Raw genomic sequence first — 23,073 nt, 5'->3', positions numbered from 1 at the left:
TCTCTGTGGAAGGACTGATACTTAACCGTGAAGCCTGGTTCATTGCTGACAACTGTTCTACCACTTGACTACATCTGTAGCCCCACAGGGGAACAAAACAAAACAAAACAAAAATGTGTTTTTCATTTTGTGGGGAACATACTTTGTCCTAGGAGAAAATATTTTCAGGAATTTCCCCTTAGTACTTGAAGATTTGGTACTGACGTTACCTACTAATAAAAAGACAAAGTATCAGATTTTGCTCTGGTATATTTCTTTTTTCTTTCTTCTTTTTTTTTTTTTTTTTTTTTTTTGCTACTCCTGGGCTTCAAGGCCAGAGCACTGTCCTTAAACTTTCTCAAGGTTAGAGCTCTACCACTTGCGCCTCAGCACCACTTCCAGCTTTTTTTCTATGTATGTGGTACCAAGGAATCGAATCCAAGTCTTTGTACATGCTAGGCAAGCACTCTACCACTAGGCCAAATTCCCGGCCCTCTGGCATATTTCTTTATGTAGAGGAGTATAATCAGAGTTAACTAAAATCAGAAGTAAAAGGAGAAGAAAAAAAAAATTAGAAAAACTTAATCTCAAAAAAAAAATATTTTTTTTTGGTGTTAATACTAGGGCTTGAACTCAGAATCTCACATTCTCACTTGACCTTTTCATGTCACTTGACCTGAGACACACCTCCAGTTCTTGCTTTTTGGAGGGTAACCGAGATAAAAACCTTATAGACTTTTCTGTCCAGCTGGCTTCAAACCATGATCCTCAGCAGTCAGCTTCCTAAGTAGCTAGGATTACAGACATGAGCCACCAGTACCTTATTCTCACATAATGTTTAATACTGCTGTAGAGCCGTTATATATTTTAAAAACTAAACTGATATTGAAAGAAGGATTTTTTTTGTTTTGATTGTGGGGCTTGAATTCAGGGCCTGCGCGCTGTCCCCGAGCCTCTTTGTGGTCAAGGCTACTGTTCTACCACTTGAGCCACAGCACCACTCCTGGGTTTTGAGTGGTTATGGGGACTTTTCTGCCCAGGCTGGCTTCAAACCGTGATTCTTAGAGCTCAGCCTCCTGAGCAGCTAAGATTATAGGTGAGCCACATAGGTGTCTAGCTGAAAGGTATTTTTAATGCTACAAATAAGTTAGCAACTTGTAAAAGAAAATTAAAAACACATTTGGTAGGATTTAGTGCATTAATAAAATGAATAGACATCCAAAGTTAAATTGTATAAAAAGACTGGATTACCAAGAGACAGTAAGTAAATAACCTATTAAGAGAGTCAAGTTGCCAGTGCATTGGCTCATGCCTATAATCCCAGCTACTCAGGAGGCTGAGATCTGAGGATCTTGATTCAAAGCCAGCCCCGGCACTAAAGACTGTGAGACTCTTATCTCCAGTTAATCACTAGAAAACAGAAAGTGGGGCTGTGGCTCAAGGGTAGGTCAATAGCCTTGAGCAGAAGTGTTCAGGGATAGCGACCAGGCCTAGAATTCAAGCCTCATGACCCATGAAAAAGTCAGGCACCTGTATCCTAAATAAAACAACTAAAATTTACAATTTTTAAGCATTTTTAATGCAAAGAGATTTTTATACAATTTACCTATTCAAACATTGAATGATTTGAACAAGTGAATTGTCTGAATACATCTCTTTTAGGAACAGAATTATATATACATAACATATACTTACTGAAGTATCCTGTCTTCTATAAAGGAGTTCTCATATGATGTGGAGGGAAGTACATTTGATTTGCTTTCCTGTTCATTCTGAATTATATGCTTATAATCTACATTGCAGGGGAAAAAAAGATTGACAAGTATGCCAAGTTACAATCACTCATTAAAATAGCCACATAATGTCTTACACTGGCTAGAAATTCTGCTCAAAGGAAACCTGTTCAGTTTTCAAAACATTTCAAAAAGCAAAATGTTAAGGGTGAATATTTTCAAAAATTGGCGAGAGGGAGAGGAAGGAAGAAAGAGAGTGGGGGGGAGAAGGAGGGTGAGAGACTAAAGTACCTAAAAAAAAGATTGCTTCTGGAGAATTTTAGTCTGGTCTAGATTTGATCTAAATTTCAAGGTGAACACCATTTAGTTCTGACTATATTTTACTTTACTATTTATCTTGTTAGTCATGAGGCTTGAGCTTGGCCTGGGCGCTGTCCCTGAGCTCTTCAGCTCAAGGATACCACCCTACCCTTGAGCCAAGCCCCACTTCCTGTTTTTCTGGAGATTAGATGAAGAATCTCAGGTCCTTTAGTGACCAGGCTGGCTTTGAACCTTGGTCCTCAGATATCAGCCTCCTGAGTAGCTAGGATTACAGGCGTGAGCCACTGCACCTGGCTGTGACTATTTTAAAGAAAAATAACATAGGTTTCCATGGATAACATAAGATCACAAAATTGCTAAGTTTATGTATCTTTCATTTTCTCATTATCTATAACTTTATTTTAGGGAATGGGATTTAAGGTATTTGGCTACCTCTCTGTCTTCTAATATTTCCTCTTACACTTATTCTTTCTTCTTTTTCTATGTTGCCCTGATTGGCCTCAAACACCTCAGCTCAAGTGGGACTATAGGTACAGGGCACCATGTTGACATGTCATTTTCTTTTGTTACCTCTTTCTGATGTGGTGTTTGGGATATAATCCAGTGCCATGTACATACTGGAAAATACATTTTAATTGTTTTCATAGCTCATCTAGTTGTACCCTTCAACATGTCTGAAATATAGGCTTTTTATGTTTAATCAAAACAAAGTTACAGGTTATAGAAACAGTCTTTTGGAGGGGGGCTCCGAAACATCTGTTTCCTCAATTCACTAAAATAATTTAAGGATAATTTGATCTTTATCTGGCCTTACTGCATTGCGTTCAAAAAATTATGATACCTATTGAAGCAGGTAAGGCAGACCTTATTAAGCACCACTACCACAGGTATATTGCTATAGGATTTTCTAATAAGGAATGGAGACTGATACAACTGCAAACACAGCATGGCAAGTAGGAATGTAAAGCCAAGGAACACAGTGGGATTCACTAGACAGAAAATGTCTTACAGAGGAAACATCCAGGCAAATGAGGATTCTGGAGAAACTGAGAAGATAAGATTCCTGCTAAAGACTGGTTACAGTGATCAAACATTACCTGGAGACCAGAAGAAGATGAGGGACCCACTCAGATCTGAATGATTAGATATTGTATGGGGACACCATACATACTTACATTACAGTTTACGTAAGGAAAATTAAAAGTAATGAGTGGTTTGATCAGTGTCTGAAGAGTCCAGGCTGGTTCCCTGAAAGGCTTCCTTTGAAAAATAGGACATTAGGTCCTATTGTTTCTCACTCAAAATCTTCATTTGAAAATAGAAGCATGAAACTTAATTGTTAAAACTGTCAATTAGCTAACTCTCTCTTACTTATTCGAAACATTTCTCTATAGTTGGCAAAAAAAAAAAACCCACACTTCTATTTTGGCAAATTCACTACATTTCAGGTGAACAAGCTATTAAAATTATATTAATAAAATGATTACTTTTGGCCACCTCAAAAAAAAAAAAACCAACTTCAACTTACTTTTAGTAGACAGTAAGTTGTTTCAGTAGAAAATAAGTTGTTTTAGGAAATAAAAAAAAATATTGCTTAAGATCAATTCCTTGTTACTATCGCCTGAATGTTAAAAGCCTGATTTTTCCAAATTTAATGTAATTCCTTAAGGGTGTAATACACGTTTGAGCTCAAGGCATTTGAGGCAATAAATGCAGGTTAAGCTTTCTCTGAACATCTTGGAACTGTCTACAAACAGATCTTCCAAAAACAACCAAATCAAATCAATTGTAATAAATCCCCTCTCTGGGTCCAGGAGTTTTGTGTGTGTGGTAGAGTGCTTGCCTAGCATGCACAAAGACCCAGGTTCAATTCTTTGGTACCAAATGCATAGAAAAAAAAGCCAGATGTGGTGCTGTGGCTCAAGTGGTAGAGTTCTAGCCTTGAGAAAGCCCAAGGACAGTGCTCAAGCCCTGAGCTAAAGGCCCAGGACTGGCAAAAAATAAAATAAAATAAACAAAAGAAAAAAAAAATACCCTCTCTTCCATGAAATTCAACCAGGAGTGAGTCGTTACTGATGAGCAGGGAAAGCTGGTTTTATTCCCACACAGACAATGTCACAAACTCTTGCATCTCCCATCTATTCTCCTCAGGACCTTTTCAAAGTCATTTGTGCTTCCACTAGTGTTTCTTGACCCCATCTTCTAAAGACATCACTACTTTCCCCCTGTTAAGATGGTATTTTAAACTCTCAAATCTCATTGCTACTTTGAATATTTTGTGATGTTCTTGTGAATATGAAAACTAAATGTTAATAAACTGGAGTGGAGCTGTGGCTCAAAGTGCTAGCCTTGAGCAAAAGAGCTCAGGGACAGTGTCCTGATCAACTTCAAGCCCCACCAACCACAACAAAACAAAAAACCTAATAAATCTGCATGCTTTTTCTTCTGTTAATTGTGCCATTATCAATATCATTCACAACTGCACTGTGAAAGAGAAAAATGTTCCTCCTATTTAACTCCAAATGTTATTGAGGGGAGGATACTTTCTTCAGTTAACTAGATTTCTAACACTAAGCTACTGAAATTGTCTTCTTAAACTGGCGATTTAAGACTATAAACTCAAGAGATTTAAAAGCTTTAAGGCTTCAAATTATGAGTAAAATGAAAACTAGTGAAATTTGTTGACAATATCCAACAGCATTAATTTAAATCTGGTAACATGTACTTTAGCCAAGATTCATGAATTGCTACTGATTAAATACTCTCAATTTTTAGTTCTTCTAGTCTTGGTACACATAACAAGAATTATGCATTTGATCTGCCTTGTTCCTGACAGTGTTCCCCAAATCCTTGTAATTTCCTGAGAAATGAGGTGAAAGGAACATGTGCTGTCAATTGTATGCAATCTTCATTCCTGGTCCGTGACATAGGGCTTGAGAGGTCTTGCAATCTCCAGGGTAGTAAGAGTAATTTTGGTATAATGAGAGACAACTAGTGAGCAGGATCTGTAGAGATCTTTAGGATGGTAGCCAGTCAGCAGAAAAACCAATGTACAATTACCGGAATATAACTTTCAGCCCCTAACTACCTACCTCTGTACTATTTCCAGGGAGTTTAAAGGAACAGGAAATTGAGTTGATCACCAAGACAATGATTTAATCATTCATCTTTATGTAAAATCTCTAAATAATTGGATTCAGAAAGCCTTCAGGTTAGTGAAAGTATCTGTTCGAAGTTTTGGTACATTCCCCATCTCCAGATATGCTCTTGAGACCCTTCTAGACTTTGCCTTCTGTACCTCTTCATCTGTTGATTTGTACCCTTTATAATACACTATAAGTGTAAGCAAAATATTTTCCTGAATTCTGTGAACCATTTTATCTAACCTGCAGAAAGTGTTGTGGGAAACCACTGATTTTAGCTAGGTACCAGATGTCCAAGGCTTGCGATTGACATCTAAAGTAGAGACAAATTTTTTGAGATTGATCCCCTTAACCTGGGTGGTTCACACAGACTGAGTAGCTAGTGTTAAAACTAAATTAAGTTGTAGAACAGCCCACTGGTCTTCACAGATAATTGTACAATTACTTGACATATGGAAAAACCACACATTTATTTATTATTGTGGGGCTTGAACCCTGGGCCTGGGCACTGTCCCTGAGCTCTTCAACTCTAGGCTATTGCTCTACACTTGAGCCACAGCACCACTTCGAATTTTCTGGTGGTTAATTGGAGATTAGTCTCATAAGACTTTGGTGCCCAGGCTGGCTTTGAACCACGAGCCTCAGATCTCAGCCTCCTGATTAGCTAGGATTACAGGCGAGAGCCACCACACCAGACTTAAAAACCACATTTTTTTTTTTTTGGTCAGTGGTGTTATGAAAAACAGGATTTTTGCTAACCCTTCTAAACTGAATTTGCTTAGTGACTAATAAATCCAGAAAAGAAAGTTTTAACTACCAATTACCTACACCAGAATATATCTTTCTAGTAGTGTTCTTCACAGAAAGCAGGTTAACCTGCTTTAGTCTTAAAACTTCTATCTGCACTATTTGCATGAAAGGCATTTTGAAGAGTATATACACCTGTTCAATCTTTCCCTAGGATGCATAGTGGGAAGTCCATTCCTTATCATTCCATAGATATATATGACTTTTCATTTAATAGAAAAAACTGAGGGCTGTATAACTTAGCAATGTGGATCTTACATTTCATTTCAAATTTCATTTAACCTGACTACTAGGCTAGTCTGCTCCATGGCAAGAAAATGCCATAGAACACTCTATAAGTGGCATAAGAAATGTACATACCTGTTACCAATGTTGAATTGTTACTTATAGTTGCTTCATTCACTAGAATCATTGCTTGAATATACTCTGGTAAGAAAACAAAACAACAAAAAAAGCAGAATAAAATGAAAGTAATCACTATCAGGTTTATTCAAGCTACAGTTTACACACTTTTATCTTCAACCTTTCCTGAGAAGTTAAAATGAGGACCTGCATTAGGAACCAAGAAACTGAGGCTCAGGGGTTAATTCTAGGACTTCTAGCTAAGAGGACTAGAACTGGACTCAACTCTATATAAATCTGACTCCTAAAGTATTTGGAAGGATATTAAAATGAAAACACAGCACTTTTTTTTTTTTTTTGAGGGTGGGTCATGGGGCTTGAACTTGGCCTGGGTGCCGTCCCTGAGCTCTTCAGCTCAAGGCTACCACCCTACCCTTGCGCCAAGCCCCACTTCTCATTTTCTAGAGGTTAATTGGAGATAAGAGTCTCAGGTCCTTTTGTGCCCAGGCTGGCTTTAGAACCTTGATCCTCAGATCTCAGCCTCCTGAGTAGCTAGGATTACAGGTATGAGCCACCTTGCCCTGGCAACAGCACTTTTTATAAGTACATGATAATTTCTGTAATAAAACAGAAATGTCACTAGAAAGTAGTAACAACAGTTTGCAGAAAATTTTTGTTTCCAACTATATATGTCCTCATGCACTAAAGGAAGATTTCACATTAAAGAAATATGCTCTGCAACCAAAGACATATGCTCTTTAACAAAGGTTAACAACAAAAGAAAACAAAATCCAAAAGGTTGGATAAACTATGCACACAGGACACTAGTTTTGCTTTCACAAAACTAGTATTTCTGTATAAAGTAGGCAAAATCTGGTCATACGTGGATAGTTGGGCAGGGGAGGAAGTATTGCGCCCAAGGCCTCAGGCATTTTAGGTTCAATCCTACAACAGAACTACCTATGTAGCCTCTATACAGAATAACTGAATAATGGGATAATGGATAGTTTTCCTGTATTTTCTAACATATGTCAAATGTTATATAATAAAAAGATACTGAGGGAATAGGTGGAGTTGGGAGAGATAGAGAATGATGGATGATATTGATCAAGGTAAGCATTTAGGAATTTAATGGAAATAGATTAATTCACCAGAGCACAAGTTACAGAAAATCTACTTGAACATTAATTTCATTTATAAGCCAAGTAATCTGTTATTTTCCTTGATAATATTTCCTTATAAAGAAAATAAAAGTTGGTGCTGATGGCTCACATCTGGCTTGGAATTGAAGCCCCTTTGTACAGAGCTACTTAACATAATACAAAAAAATAAAAGAAAAAGGATGAAACAAGGAAAAAGATATCCCAATCCCTGATCTTCATTTAGAGGATGAAGTAGTCAGACTGAGCAAAGAGTTCTGAGCTAATTTGGGTAACATAGTATGACACTATTTCTAAAACAGAAAGAGGTAAAAAGTAGCCTGAATAAAAAGAAGTAAATTCAACAGCTATTATTAACAATCAGATTCAACTATCATCCTGTTTATAAGATATGCATGGTATAATGAACTGAAATTTTTACGGAAAAATAAAAAATAGAATCAATGTTAGGTTCATAGAAAACAATGGAATTATATGATTTTTTTTGGTTGATTATGGGGCTTTAACTCTGGGGCTGGGTGCTGTCCCCAAGCACTTCAGTTCAAGAATAGCACGCTCAACCACTTGAGCTACAGCACCACTAACAGTTTTCTGGTGGTTAATTAGAGATGTGTCTCATGGAGTTTTGAGTTTCGTGCCCTGGCTGGCTTTGACCAGCAATCCCCAGATCTTAGCTTCCTGAGTAGCTAGGATTATAGGCATGAGCCACCAGCACCTGGCATCATATGACTTAAAAAAAAGTAAACATTAAACCAGGTGCCAATGGTTCACACTTGTAATCCTTGTAACTCAGGAATTTGATAGCTAAGGATCAAAGTTGGAAGTCAGCCCAAGTAGGAGAAGTCTGAGAGACTCTTATCTCCAATTAAGAACCAAAAGAGGCAAAAGTAAAGCTGTAGCTCAAGAGGTAGAACATTTAGTTTGTGCAAAAATGCTCAGGGACAGTGGCGAGGTCTTGAGATCAAATACCAGGACTAGTGCAAAATCAAACAGAAACAGAATTATCCATATGATCAATGGATAATATTTAATATAAATAACACCGAAGTTTTAATGTCTTTCATACCTTTATTTGTAGCTGACCTATCTTTGATCTTCTGTTTTAATGACTGCAGCACATTTTGTACTTTGTCAAACATGAAGTCCACCTTTCCATCATCTTCTAGCTCCAGCCAGAAAGCTTCTGCATCACCTGGAATAAAAGTGAGCACCTTACGAATTTAACAGAAATAGATTAATTCACCATGACACATGCTATAGAAAATCTACTTGGTTTATAAAAATTAAGATACAAGTAGTCTACCACTTTCTTTGAGGAAAAAATGGTTTTGGTAATATTTCCATATTTAAAAAAAATAAAAGCTTGGTGCTGGTGGCTCATGTTTGTAATCCTAGCTACTCAGCCTCCTGAGTAGCTATGATCATTGTTAGAAGCTAGGCCTAGCAGGAAAGTTCATGAGACTCATATCTTCAATTAACCCACAGAAAACCAGAAGTGGTGCTGTGGCTAAAAGTGGTAGAGCACTAGCCTTGAGCAGAAGAGCTCAGGAACAGAACCCAGGCCCTAACTTCATACCCTATGAGTGACAAACAAAACAAAATCTAAACAAACACACACACACACACACACACACACACACACACACACACACACACACACGCGCGCGCGTGCGCGAATCCAGAAGCAATTACACAAAAAGTTTCAAGGACACAATCTCCATACAGATTTTAGAATAAGATATCTTAATGACTACTGAAAATAACTATATATCCAGTAATATTGCTTTTTTTTTAAAAAAAAGCCTTTTATATTAGCATTAAACACACAAAGCAAAATAATATTCTTAATTTCTTTTGTTAAGGCCTGGGCATTGTCACTGAGTTTTTCTGCTCAAGGCTAGTGCTTTACCTCTTTGAGCCATAGTTCTACTTCTGAAACAAAACAATACTTAAAGTTTTTACAGGTAAAATTATATAAAGAAGCCAATTTTCAAATGCTTTGGAAGCTAACATCTAACTCAAAATTTCCTAGAGAAATAATCCCTTTGAAATTAAAAACGAGAAAAAAAAATCTCACACTAATACTATGTTTAAAAGTGATAAAATTTTTATCATATTAACGACAAATTTTCAAGTGTTAAGATGAACAAATAAAAGTAGCTAAAATTAACTAATTGGGCTCTAAGCACAGACGAAGTATAATAATTACACTTTAGTGCCAAGAGAGTGGCCTAGTGGTAAAGTGCTGGCCTAGCATGAATGAAAGTCTGGATACAACATACACAGAAAATGCCGAAATGGTGCTGTTGTTCAAGTGGTACAGTGCTAACCTTGAGAAAGCTTAAAGACAGTGCCCCAGGCCCTGAGTTCAAGCCAGAGGCCTGGCAAAATAATAATAATAATAACAACAATAATAATAAATGAATGAAAAGACCAGAAACTTTCCTTAAGAAAAACTAAATCCCAAACCTCCAAGTTTGATAACAGAGACAAAACCTTCATAAGGAAAGAGGCTTAGACCTCTGAGTCATAATTCCTACTGGGAGAGTCACCTTTCCAAAGTGGATCTCAGGCTAATTAGGGCTGCGGCTAAGTGGTCTCAGGAGGGGGACTGTTTCCCTGTTAGCATCATAGTCTGAACTACACAACATGAAGCATATTTTTAAAATTCTCAGTAGCACAGCCTAGAAAAGGTTCAAGATCTGAAACAAATTCAGTGTGAAAAAACAAAAACTTCTGACAAAGGTTGCTTCTGTGCCATGATAATCAAGTTTATTTTTAGAGGGAACCCTACTCAACAGGTATAAGCCATGTGTGTTGCCCTTAAACAAAGAAAGAATAAAATAAATGAAAAGAATAAAATAAAACAAACAAATGAAAGATTACACAAAAGCCAACTTTGGTGCTATAATCTCAGAACTCAGGCTGCTGAGGCAGAGTTTGATGACATCTTAGACCATACAGTGTCATTTTGTCTCAAAAAAAAAAAAAAATCAAATACAGCCAGGAGCCAATGGCTCAACCTTGTAACTCTGTTACTTGGAGCTTACAGAGGCTTTGAGGATCATAGTTTAAACCCAGTCAGGAAAGTCCAAGAGACTCTTACCTCCAATTAGCCACCAAAAAGCCCTAAATGGACTGTGACTCAAGAGGTAGAATGCCAGTCTTGAGTGAAAAAAGCTAAGAGACAATACATAGGCCCTGGGTTAAAGCCCCAGTATTGGTGCAACACACACACACACACACACACACAATCAATAAGATTGGTCACCCAGGGGGGAGTGGGAAGAGTTTAGAATGGCTTCCATCCTTCTGTCTCAGGGAACCATACTGACAGTAATGCTATACACTGAGGTAAGGAATAAAAGGTAGAGGGACAGGTAGGAAAGTGAAAAGGGGAGATCATTGTACAAACTAGGTATTTAGGCTACAGTGTAAGATTTGATTCAGAAATACCAATTCTGGACTCAATAGCATGCAAACACTAGCCAAAGCCAAAAAATATGTGTGATTAGAATAAAAGGGCAAGGGCTGGAGCCTAGGGGCTGGTGGCTCAGGCCTATAATCCTAGCTACTCAGGAGGCTGAGAGATGAGGATTAAGGTTCAAAGCCAGTCTAGGAAGGAAAGTCTGTGAGCCTTATATCACCATAAAACTTGGAGTGGCCTGGTGGCTCAAAGTGGTAGAGTGGTACCTGAGTTGAGGCACCCAGGGGCAGTGCCCGGGCCCAGAGTTAAAGCCCATGACCACCACCACCACCACCACCAAAGACAGGGTCTTCTGCAGAACACCAACATGGAAATGAATGAATACAAGAACAAGGAACCATGGCATCTTGCAAATTGAAAGGGAAATTCAGCAGAGTAGTATATCAAGAGTAAAGGGAAGGATAGGTATCACAATTAGCAAAGCACACATTGTTCAGACCATATCCGTACATAATGAGAAGCCTCTATCCCATAAACTGATGTACACGTCAGCATATTGGCAGCTGACCATTGATTACTACATACAAGTCTTAGGCAAAAGAAATTAATTGTAGAAATAACTGAAATAATTCTTTAACTGTAGAATTGTACAGAAATTATTCACATCATTTTGGTGGGAATAATTTTTTTTATGAAATAGTAGCTCCCAAGGTTCCTAAAATCATTAAATTTTCACTCATCAGCAAAATTCACTGCTTTTAAGCAAAATTATTATTCAAAGAATGTAACCAATTAACATTACTAGGTGTCCTTTTATGAATGTAAATTAGCATCCTATTTTAGGGATTTGTCTTTATCAGAGGTGGAAAGGATTTTCAAAGTAATGAAACCAGCTTTAAAAAAAACATGGTATGGAAAGGAGAAATAAATGCAGCACTGGTACTCATTAGACACTATGTTGAAAATGAGCTATAGAACTTGTCTCTAGGGACAGGAGGAAAAAACTGAGAGAGCAAGGGAAGAGATGATATTATCCAGAAAGAAATGCACTCTTTACCTGACTTATGTACTGTAACACCTTTATACAGTACCTTCATCAAATGAACATGTACAGTCATATCACATCACTGCCAATGTCTTTATAAAAATAAAAATCAACTTCATTTTTGAATTCACAAACTCATGAAATATTCTGCAAGGAAAAATGATCACGCTACATGTACATGTACTATTACAAAATAAAAATGTTTCTTTCTAGTCACACTAGCTCAAAAGCTATGTGCATATGGTCATATAGGATAAGGCTAAGTGAAATGAACTCCAGGATATGGAAACAAGAGTTTATCTTTGTGGTGGTTGTTTTCAATGTACTATATGAAATTATTTTACCATTTTCCTATTGTTTATCCCCTGTTGTTACTGCATCTGACTTTGGTACATAGTATATTGTATATAAGTTTATTTGTTTATTTGAAATAGGGAAGGGAAGAGGAAAAACAATATGATTGGGAGAGGTTAAGGGAAGGAAAAGTGGGAGAAAAGCATGGGAAAGGAAAAGTAGGAGAAAAGTGTGGGAAGGGGTATCAATGTTCAAGAAGTAATGTACCTATACATGACAAATATAACTGCAGCTCCTGTATACATCACCCTGACAATAAAATTGAAAAAAAAAAAAAAGGATTCTTTACCCTTGTGATTTTTACATCTCAAAACTTGCCAGTCCATCTAATTCCAAGAAAAATATTAGATGGTAATTCCAACAGAGGGACAGTCTACAAATCACGTAGCTATAAACTCACATGCCTGAGACACTATACATAGGCAAGAGTAGCCTAAGTGAAATTAAATATAACGTGTTATCCTGAATGGAATCCTTGAAAGAAAAAGAAATATGTGCCAAGTCAATCTGAATAAATTATGGACTTTAGTTCATAATAAATGCCAGTAAAAAGGTCCATTAATTGTAACATGTACCATCCAAATGTAGATATTAAAATGTTAAGTGAAACTCAGGGCTGAGTACATGGGAATTCTCTAAGCAATTCACTCAATTTTCTGTAACAACTAAGAAACATTAATTCAAGAAGTCTATTTTCTAAAAAGTTTAGGAAGTGGCGCTGTGACTCAAGTGGTAGAGCACTGGCCTTGAGCTGAAGAGCTCAGTGATAGCGTCCAAGCCCAAAGTTCAAGCCCCACGACCAAACAAACAAAAAAATTTTAAACGTGTTCTTCAACTTACCATTTTTTTCTCCCATTCTTTGGTGCTGTTGGTAAACATAAAATTCTTCAAAATTAAGTATATCAAAAGAATGAATATATTCCACTTTGATTGGAGAATATAACTGGAATCCAATTGTAGTCTCTAAGAAATTGGAAGTCCTCAAAGAAAATACACCATCATTATGCATTCTAAATCCAGTATTCTTTGATACATGAATATTTGCATAGAAAATGTGGTTGAAAAAACTTTCAGAAATCCCACAAGTCCATTCACAAAAGAGGCACAAACATCTTCATCAAATGAACATGTACAGTCATATCACATCACTGCCAATGTCTTTATAAAAAATAAAAATCAACTTCATTTTTGAATCCACAAACTCATGAAATATTCTGTAAGGAAAAATGAAGAATACTACATATTTATAAAGCACAAAAAAGTACAAGAAAATGACATTGCTATATTAGTATGAACCATTACAAAGAGAATACACATGAGCTGGAGAAATGTAGAAAATACAAGTTATAATAATAATTATAAATATGAAAATTATCACCCATATTTAACATGTTCACATTAATACATTACTAAACTACATCCTATTTTTAAGTTTTTAAAATAGGGATATTAATATTAATTGCTATATAGGTTGTTCAAAAGATATGACTTAATCATTTAAATAGTGCCTGACATACAGGAAAGCCTTGATAAATACTAACAATTATTGTCCTTTAAAATTCAGATATTAGAATATATTTTGTACCTTTTTATTAATGACATATCCTACTTAGTTCATCATTCATATTTCCTATTAAATGGTTAATAATTCATACACTCAAGTATATTAACAATTGTTTTTCCTCAGGCCAGGCACCATGGAATGAACTTATAACTTGAAAGGAGGAAGTAGGAGATGCATCTGAAGCAGACCAGGTAAAAGTATAAGATTCTATTTGAAAAATAAACTAAAAGCAAAAGGACTGATGTGCTTTTAAGTATAATTGTTTGTCTAGCAAGAACAAAACAGAGTTCAGTCACCAGTATCTAAAAACAAAGGTACAAAGAGAAGCAGGTAACAGGGCAAGAAATAAGGCCATATGCAAGGTAGGTGTCACTGGCTCACATGTGTAATCCTAACCACTTAGGATCTCATTCTGAGGGCCAAGGTTCTAAGCTAGCCTGGGCAAAAAAAGTCTGAAAGACCTTTACTCCAATTATGCAGCAAAAAGCGAGAAGTTGAGGCATGGCTCAAGGCCTAAGTGAAAAAAAGCAATGGAGAATACAGAGCCTTTGAATACAAATTCTAGGACAGACAGACAGACACATACATACACACACACACACACAAACGAAGGATGGATGTATTAACAACTACAATAAAGATGAATGCATTAACCTTTCCTATTGGACAGATATTCAAATTAATCAAAAATGATGTGTGATCATTTTTAAAAAATCTATCTAGGGGCCAGGAGTTTGGTCTAATGGTAGAGTGCTTGCCTGTATGCAAGAAGACCAGGGTTTGATTCCTTGGTACCACGTACATAGAAAAAGCTGAAAGTGGTGCTGTGGCTCAAGTAATAGAGCACTAGTTCTGAGAGAGACCAAGAACAGTGCTCAGGCCGAGTTCAAGCCCTGGGACTGGCAAAAAAAAAAAAAAATTACAATGTTATGGATAGACTAAAAATGAAAGGAAGTAAAAACTATACATGAGTATTTTTATTTTTTATTGTTTATTGGCCAGTCATGTGACTTGAACTCAGGGACTGAGCACTGTCCTTAGACTTTTTCTCAAGGCTAGAGCTCTACCACTTGAGCCACAGCACCACTTCCAGCTTTTTTCTATGTATGTGGTACCAAGGACTCCCAGCCCAAATAAAAATATAACAGAAAGCCGGGAGTTTGGCCTAATGGAAGAGTGCTTGCACAGCATGAACAAAGACCCAGGTTCAATTCCTAGGTACCACATACATAAAAAAAAAAGCCAGAAGGGGGCGGGAGTTTGGCCTAGTGGTAGAGTGCTTGCCTAGCATGCACGAATACCAGGGTTCGATTCCTCGGTACCACATACATAGAAAAAAGCTGGAAGTGGTGCTGAGGCTCAAGTGGTAGAGCTCTAGCCTTGAGAAAGTCCAAGGACAGTGCTCAGGCCCTGAGCCCAAGCCCAAGACTGGCAAAAAAAAAAAAAAAAGCCAGAAGTGGTGCAGAGGCTGAAGTGGTAGACCTCTAGCCTTGAGAAATCCAAGGACAGTGCTCTAGTCCTGAGCTTAAGCCCAGTACTGGCAAAACAGATGTGTGTGTGTGTGTGTGTGTGTGTGTGTGTGTGTGTGTGTGTGTGTGTGTGTGTGTGTGTGTGTGTGTGTGTGTGTGTGTGTGTGTGTGTGTGTGTGTGTGTGTGTGTGTGTGTGTGTGTGTGTGTGTGTGTGTGTGTGTGTGTGTGTAACAGAAGCAAAACTACTTTCCATTAAGAATCCATGATAAAGACCTATTATTTATGAACTTTTATATACAAATAATATCACTGAAACATATAAAGAAAAACTTAACACACAAAATGACAGTTTACACCTGTAAACTCAGCCAAGGTTGAGAGAACAAAGGTCTAGGGCCTGCCTACAGAAAAAAAACAAAACACGTGAGACCCTCATTTGGATCAACAAATTGGTTGTGGTAGTATATATCTGTCATCCCAGCAAAATGAGCTATGTGGGAGGCCACAGAAGGTAAACCACTCCTGGGTTATAGATGCAAAAATATTAAATAAAGGTGTCTAGCAGGAGATTAAGAGTGGGGCTTATTCTAGGAATACCTTCAAAAGTTTGACATTAAAAAGTTTGCAAAGGCGAGTGCTGGTGGCTCGCTGCTGTAATCCTACCTATGCAGGAGTCTGAGATATGAGGATTGTGGTTCAACACTAGCCAGGGCAGGACAAGTCCAGGAGACTATCTTCCATTTACAACTAGAAAACCGAAGGTGGTGCTGTGGCTCAAAGTGGTAGAGTGCTAGAGGCTTGAGTAAAAGAGCTCAGGGATAGTGCCTGGGTCATGAGTTGAAGCTCCACAACCAACAATATATATAAAATTAGACGCTTGCAAATCTGAATTCCTGTTTCAACAAAAGAATGGAAACTATAGTCTCAGATGCAGAAAATCAAAACCAAAACTACTGAATACAAGTTCAACAGTGGAGGAAGCTTTACTAAAATAGGAGTGAAAAAGAACTTCCTTAAAGTGATCAGTCTCGTGATGGAGACTCAAATAATGTTGAGCCGTCAAAAGCAGTTTCATCAAGAACTGGATGAGAACAAGCCCATCAATGCTCTCATTCAATATTCTGGAAATCTTAAAAAAAAAACTGCAAAAAAAAAAAAAACAAACTAAAAATTGGGAGAAAAAGAACCAAGCAGCTACATTTGAAAAGAGTCCCGGTTTTGACCAGCTCATTTTACCGCTTCAGGCACCCACTTCTGGGACCTCCTTCATTAACATTTACACAATGGACTGCAGAACAGTTATTCTAGTACAGCATACTGACTTCTCGGGTGGTAGGTAGCAACAATCAGCTCTTAAATCTAATCTCAACTCAGGGATCCTGGACCGGTGATTTGATTTATTCGGAGAATGTATTAACCTCACCTGTGAAATGGGCCAGTGATTAAACCTTCCAAGTTCAGCTTCTGGATTAGATACTGCAGACTTATTTGCTGCAGCCCCGTCGCAGAGCCTCAGGTTTCCCGGATGCGCAGGAATCAACTCCTTGGGGGTATACTGGGAGGCAGCTTTCAAGGACGAGCCGAGAACGGCGCGACTCCCGAGTCCTTCTCCAATGCGGGGCTGTACGAGGCTGCGAGGGAAGGGGATGCTGCACCTGCGGTGCAGGCCCCGTTCGCGCCGCCCGATCTTCCCACCGCCGCGCTTAGGCTTCACAGACTCCGCCCCGTTCTTCACGCCTTCCGCCAGACCCGAGGGCGGCGCTCCGGGATCATCCCCGACGCGGGCGACAGGACCGTCCAAGCCACCTCCCCGGCTCAAACCGCGCGTCAGTCCACGCTTGGCCACTGGCCGGGAAATGCTTCGCCGAGTACCAGCCCTCACCTCGGCCCTAGAGGCGAGAGCGCGCAACCACGAATGTCCAGGCCTCCCTGAAGTGGACCACTAGATGGGCACTGGACTCCAACCGAGCCCATCACCTCGGGCTGAAAGCCCCAAACTTGCCTTTGCCACTAGGCGGACGCCTCTCTAGTCCCGCGGTCCTATTGCAGGCTCCGCCGCGGGCGTTCCGAGCGCGCCGCTTCCTGATTGGCTGTCGGCGCTCTCGCTAATCTCGCGCTCTTTGCCTGGCCCAATGGGGTTGTCCGCGGTCTAGAGGCCCGCAGCGCCGGAGTGGTGGTGCAGCTGTTTCTTTCGGTAGGTGTGTGGGTGCCATCTTGTGTGTGGCTAGGGCTGGGGTTCTCGGTTGCTGACAGCTTATTTAGTGTCTGATTTTTGTAGAGGGGTCCTGAGGGGGAGGACAGGGGGAGTGGAAGAATCTGAGTGAGGAAACCTGGGTCATTCTCACTTGCCTGGAAGGATGGGTCTCCTGGGCCCCGATTTCTTGGCCTGTTAAGGGGAGCGAGGCGTGGTGTGGCGGTGGGTGGTGACCCAGGGTTTGCTCGGTCCGTAATTGTGGGCTTGGTTCGGGCTTTGATGCCTCAGTGTTAATTCCTTTGTTTCCGAGAACTCTTCAGCCTTTTGTCTCCTTGAGATTCAGATCCCCCTCTGCTGGTTAAAGGAGGCTGTTGGCTGCTGGATTCGGAAAGGTGGAAAGCTGAAATCATTTTGTAGCTGAGAGTGGTGGGACACATGCTTGTAATTCCAGCACGTAAGGAAGCACAGACAAGATCATGAATTTGACACTACTTTTAAGTTGTACAGTGAAACTGTCTCAAAAACTTACTCCTTTCATATCCATTCTTGACAAAACCACACTTTTAGCTTGGAGTTTTTATTAGGTAATACACAAAATGGCTACTGTAATGTAGATACTTAAAAGTAAATGTGGCCTTAGAAAATATTTATCCTTGGGCCGGGAGTTTGGCCTAGTGGTTAAAGTGCTTGCCTAGCATGCATGAAGACCCGGGTTCGATTCCTTGGTACCACATACATAGAAAAAAGCCAGAAGTGGTGCTGAGGCTCAAGTGGTAGAGCTCTAGCCTTGAGAAAGTCCAAGGACAGTGCTCAGGACCTGAGCTCAAGCCCAGGACTGGCAAAAAAAAAAAAAGAAAATATTTATCCTTTATAAAACAAAGAGCTGACCTAGTGGCTGGGCTACACATAGTTGTCAAGGACGCTCCTCCTGACTTGTTGCTCTGCCATCCTCCTGCAGCTACAGCTTATGACCCAAGATAGCTGAGTCACATCCCGCATTTATATATTGCCTGTTGAATTTAAGGGTAAAATATATTGCAGGACAAATAATTGCATGTGGTAATTGTAGACTCAAAAAGGCTCAGAGAATAGGACTCAACATCAGAGCAGGTTTATTGGGTAGAGGGGTGGGAGGAAAGGGAAACCTGTGGAGAAAAATCTCCAGCCCAAACTAGAGACTCACTCCTTACTTAGTCTGAGGTATTATAATGGAGCCAAAGGAATGCTGGATTTGTCTAGTAGTGGTTGGTATGAAAGTAACTAATGGTGAGAAAAAAATAATACATGAAATGGGTTGCAGCTGGAAAGAGTGAGGGCGTAAAGTAGGATCTGGTCGGTTGCAGCCCATTGTGTTACTGTTGGTCAAGGAGAGAGGGTAAGTTGTGAGTGTATATAAATTAAGGCACTGGTGTGGAATCTCAGAATAAAGGACATCTGGCTCTTTGAACCCAACAGTAGTACATGAATTTTATGTCCTACTTTAATTCTTAGGATTTTTTTTTATATTGTCATAGAAAAAAAGGCTGGTAAAAGCAGTCTTATCTCTTCTGTTATAATTTAGGAACTTCATGGTTGTCAGGCTCCTAATGATTAAATTGGAGAGCAAGTAAGGTAGGTTAGGAAGTAGCTATGCCCCTCAAATACTGTTTAGTTTTTTTTTTTAATTTAAATTCTATTGTAACAGTGATATATAGAGGGGTTATAGTTACCTAAGTCAGGTAATGAGTCCATTCTTTTTGAACAGTGTTAACCACTCATTTTCTCTCATTTTTTCCTTTTCCTCTTGTGTCTCTCCTTCTCCATCTCCCTCTTCTCCCTCTCCATCTCCCTCTTCGTTTCCGTCTTTGTCTCTCTTCTTGATTGTGAGGCTTGAACTCAGGGCCTGAGCCCTGTCTCTTGAGTTGTTTTTTACTCAAGACTAGTCCTCGACCACTTAGAGCCACAGCCCCATTTCTGGGTTTTGAGTGGCTAACTGGAGATAAGAGTCTTACTGGGACTTTTCTGCCCTGGCTGGCTTTGAACTGCAATTCTCAGATCTCAGCCTCCTGAGTAGATAGGATTATAAGTCCCTTAGTTTCTTTTATTACTAGGATCTACTGTGTACTTTCCATCTCTGATGGTGGTTTCCACTGCCAAGAATTACATTCTTTTGACAGATGCTGTTACTGACCGGGGTCTGGCTGTTCACCGCTGAAAAGGCCAGAGACTCAAGAACAAGTTTGGGGGGCTAGGAAAAGATTAATTTGAAAACCCATCAAAATAAAGAAGAAGGGAGAGTTATCAACAAAGGCCATCTTGTTGGAGAACTACCGGTACAAAAAATTTTTCTAGAGTAAAAAGAATGAGCTGGGAGACAATGGGTGAGAAGTCTACATGTTGAAGGGAGTGTTGTTAGTTATCTGGGGGCTCTGTTTTGTTTTCTCCTACTGGATTAGTTAGCTTTGGAGTAACATTTATGCTAGTCCATTTAATATTTTAGATATGGATCATTTCTCCTGCCTGATCGACATTTTTACTTTGAAGAATGAGATTGGCATGTCCTTGGCTCACTTTGATGCAGCAATTAGCCTGGGTTCTGAAAATCTAAAGAAAACCTACTGATTAGTATATTTTAGAATACTATCCCTTAAGTTCCTTTTACCAGAAATAACTAACTTCATTTAATCATTAAAATACAAAAGGCAAGCCCGATGGAGTGGCACATACCTGTTAATCCCAGTGTAGGCTATTCAACAAGATCATACAAAAATACAAATAAATACATAGAAAAGGCATCTGTCCTTGGATAAGAGGGAGTAAACAAAATTGGCAGTTTTAACTTGTTAAACTTGGCCATGATTAGTTATTTTGGGGGCTGGGAATGTGGCTTAGCAGTAGAGTGCTTGCTTAGCATTCAGGAAGCCTTGGGTTTGATTCCCCAGTACCACATAAACAGAAAAAGCCAGAAGTGATGCTGCCGCTCAAGTGGTAGAGTGCTAGCCTTGAACAAAAGAAGTTCAGGGACAGTGACCAGGTCCTGAGTTTAAGCCCCAGGACTGGGGAGGTGGGGGGAGTGTGGGAAACACATCATTTGTAAATTCATCTAAGAGAAAGTGAAGCTGGAAGGATTATTTTGGTTCTTCTTTGTTACAATGCTTAGCTCAACCTCCCCATTCTCCTTAGAGTAACATGCTTCATTCCATCTCAGTCTGTCCTGTGAGAAACAAAGTAACTCCTTGGAAGACAACTCCCTCTTGAGAATACTTAAATGTTTTATATTTGATATCAGTTGACATTTCTGCCTTCATGATAATTGAGCCTCCATTAAAACCCTATGCAATGGAGTTTTTGTCAGTGAAGTCATGGAACAATACTAAGAGGTGTGAGTTCAGAGAGTACATTGGAAGTCCTGACCCCTCATCTCCATCCCTACCTTGCCCTATACATCTCTTCCATTTGGCTGTCCTAGCCTTATCCTGTTTAATAAACTAATAATGTCACTAGAACTCCTGGGCAATAAAAGCAATATTGGAGCCACCCTCTCCTTTGCATTGAGAAAGCTGTACAGAGAAAAAAATTTAATCTGTCGGGTTCCAATTCCTAGAAAAGATGAAATAAAAGCCAGGCACCTATAGCTTATGCCTGTAATCTAGCTACTGAGGAGGCTGAGATCTGAGGATTGCAGTTCAAAGCCAGCCCGAGCACAAAAGTCTGTGGGACTCTTATCTCCAATTAACCACCAGAAAACTGAAAGTGGTGCTGTGGCTCAAGTGGTAGAACAGTAGCCTTGAGCTGAAGAGCTAAAGGACAGTGCCCAGGCCCAGAATTCAAGCCCCATGAATGACTGAAGAAAAAAAAATTGGAAAAGATGAAATAAGCCAGGAGATAAGCTCATGTAGACTTGGCTGTGTGACAGTTACTGGAATTGGGCTGAGTCTCCTGGCACCTGGCTTTTCAGGCAGGCTGTTTTCACTTAGTGTGATTTTCTTCTGCAGGGATCATAATTTCTAGGATCCCTGTTTTCTACATGAAATACTTCCCCTGCGTTTTGTGAACTGTTCTGGCAAGTTATTGAACCTGGGGAGATGTGAGAACCTTTTGCTTATACTTGTGTTCATTCCAATGAATATGAACTTGCAACTGGTACTGAAGTGAAAGAGACTGTGTGTGTGTGTGTGTGTGTGTGTGTGTGTATGCATGCTGATTCTGTGATTCTGTTCAGTTAGTCTCCTAATTGAATTGTAGGTCACCCAGTTGATGTCTAGCAATTGATGTGAGGGAGAAATTCACACATTTGTTGTTCCCTGTGTCTAGCAGGCATGAGAAACATCTGGCCCATAGGGCATTTGTGCCTTTGAAATTGTTTTATACATGACAAAATAGAGTTGTTTGCAGCCACCTCCCTGAATTGATCATTTTGTATGGCCCCAAAATGTTTTGAAATCCAAATGGTCCTTGAGAGAATAAAGGTTCCCTACCCTTAAGAAAAGGTTCACGTTCTTTTTACAGATGTATCGAAGATAAATGGGCTCAATTTAATGAAAAAAGGGATTTCAGATTGCCATATATATATATGTGACTGCATATATAGCAGTCACAGCTGTAAAGCATGAGTAATAAAGGAATTAATAATTTAAAACAAATATATACAAGGGAAGTGCACATTTTTGGAAAGCAATGTTCATCATCTTGGTGATTGACAAGGCAGACTTTAGACTGAAAAACAATAAGATGGAGGACATAATTTTTAAGTTAAATTCTACAATGCACAGTAAAGGTATTTAAAATGTCTGGTTACCAGTGAATATAATAGCTTTCATAAAACACAACTACAAGAGATATAAGGAAAAAAATAGATGCTAGTACTAACTTAACATACCTCTCAAAGTAATTCAGATTTATGTGTTCAAAAAGTTGGATAATGGGGGCCGGGAGTTTGCCTAATGGTAGAGTGCCTGCCTAGCGTGCACAAAGACCCGAGTTCGATTCCTCGGTACCCGCATACATAGAAAAAAGCCGGAAGTGGTGCTGAGGCTCAAGTGGTAGAGCTCTATCTTTGAGAAAGTCCAAGGACAGGGCCGGGAGTTTGGCCTAGTGGTTAAAGTGCTTGCCTAGCATGCACGAAGACCCGGGTTCGATTCCTTGGTACCAAATACATAGACAAAAGCCGGAAATGGTGCTGAGGTTCAAGTGGTGGAAAGTCCAAGGACAGGGCTCAGGCCCTGAGCTCAAGCCCAGGACTGGCAAAAAAAAAAAAAAAAAAAAAGAAAGTCCAAGGACAGTGCTCAGACCCTGAGCTCAAGCCCAGAACTAGCAAAAAAAAAAAAAAGTTAGATAATAGATATTTATAAATACATAGCAAACTCTTAGAGACAATGTATGTAAATACACATGGAATATTTTGTCTGTTTGTGTGTTAGACCATAAAGAACTCCTCAATTAAAACTGTCAGACCATATGTTATAAAAGTGAAAATTATTTAAAAGTAAATAAAGTCTGGGTTTCAATATGAAGCCAACTACCTAAATCCAAATTTCTCAATATATTCTCAAAAA

At 39.1% G+C, this 23,073-nt stretch overlaps 2 protein-coding genes and 1 long non-coding RNA gene across 10 annotated transcripts in view; 2 read left to right on the top strand and 1 right to left on the bottom strand.

The window, feature by feature from the left end:
* The window catches only part of LOC150056989 (uncharacterized), a 38,088-nt gene extending 23,928 nt beyond the window's left edge, over window positions 1-14,160 (top strand). Inside the window, exon 3 of one of the 2 annotated variants that reach the window (XR_016537108.1) lies at window positions 13,999-14,160. This is a non-coding gene — a long non-coding RNA (uncharacterized LOC150056989). Of the gene's footprint in view, window positions 1-5,142; window positions 5,240-13,998 lie in introns of those variants that run through there. The other variant, XR_016537109.1, reaches the window with a different exon arrangement.
* Setdb2 (SET domain bifurcated histone lysine methyltransferase 2) overlaps window positions 1-17,379 on the bottom strand; it is a 38,819-nt gene extending 21,440 nt beyond the window's left edge. Inside the window, exons 1-5 of one of the 2 annotated variants that reach the window (XM_090342162.1) lie at window positions 16,769-17,379; window positions 13,152-13,525; window positions 8,552-8,677; window positions 6,344-6,409; window positions 1,675-1,771 (exon numbers count right to left, since the gene is read on the bottom strand). In XM_090342162.1, coding sequence (XP_090198288.1) covers window positions 1,675-1,771; window positions 6,344-6,409; window positions 8,552-8,677; window positions 13,152-13,320 — 458 coding nt within the window. In that variant the 5' untranslated portion in view covers window positions 13,321-13,525; window positions 16,769-17,379. The remainder of the gene's footprint in view (window positions 1-1,674; window positions 1,772-6,343; window positions 6,410-8,551; window positions 8,678-13,151; window positions 13,526-16,768) is intronic. The other variant, XM_090342161.1, reaches the window with a different exon arrangement.
* Window positions 17,380-17,436: 57 nt separating this feature from the next.
* Cab39l (calcium binding protein 39 like) overlaps window positions 17,437-23,073 on the top strand; it is a 101,318-nt gene continuing 95,681 nt past the window's right edge. The window contains exons 1-2 of one of the 6 annotated variants that reach the window (XM_090342167.1): window positions 17,456-17,539; window positions 19,696-19,851. The gene's annotated coding sequence lies outside the window, so the exon portion shown is untranslated. Of the gene's footprint in view, window positions 17,540-17,570; window positions 17,994-19,100; window positions 19,151-19,695; window positions 19,852-23,073 lie in introns of those variants that run through there. The other 5 variants (XM_090342172.1, XM_090342173.1, XM_090342166.1 and 2 more) reach the window with 5 other exon arrangements.

Source organism: Megascapheus bottae, chromosome 11 (genome assembly GCF_031878675.1).
Source record: "Megascapheus bottae isolate mThoBot1 chromosome 11, mThoBot2.hap1, whole genome shotgun sequence".
NCBI classification, from domain to species: Eukaryota; Metazoa; Chordata; class Mammalia; order Rodentia; family Geomyidae; genus Megascapheus; species Megascapheus bottae.
This window is presented reverse-complemented; position numbering and strand designations above follow the sequence as displayed.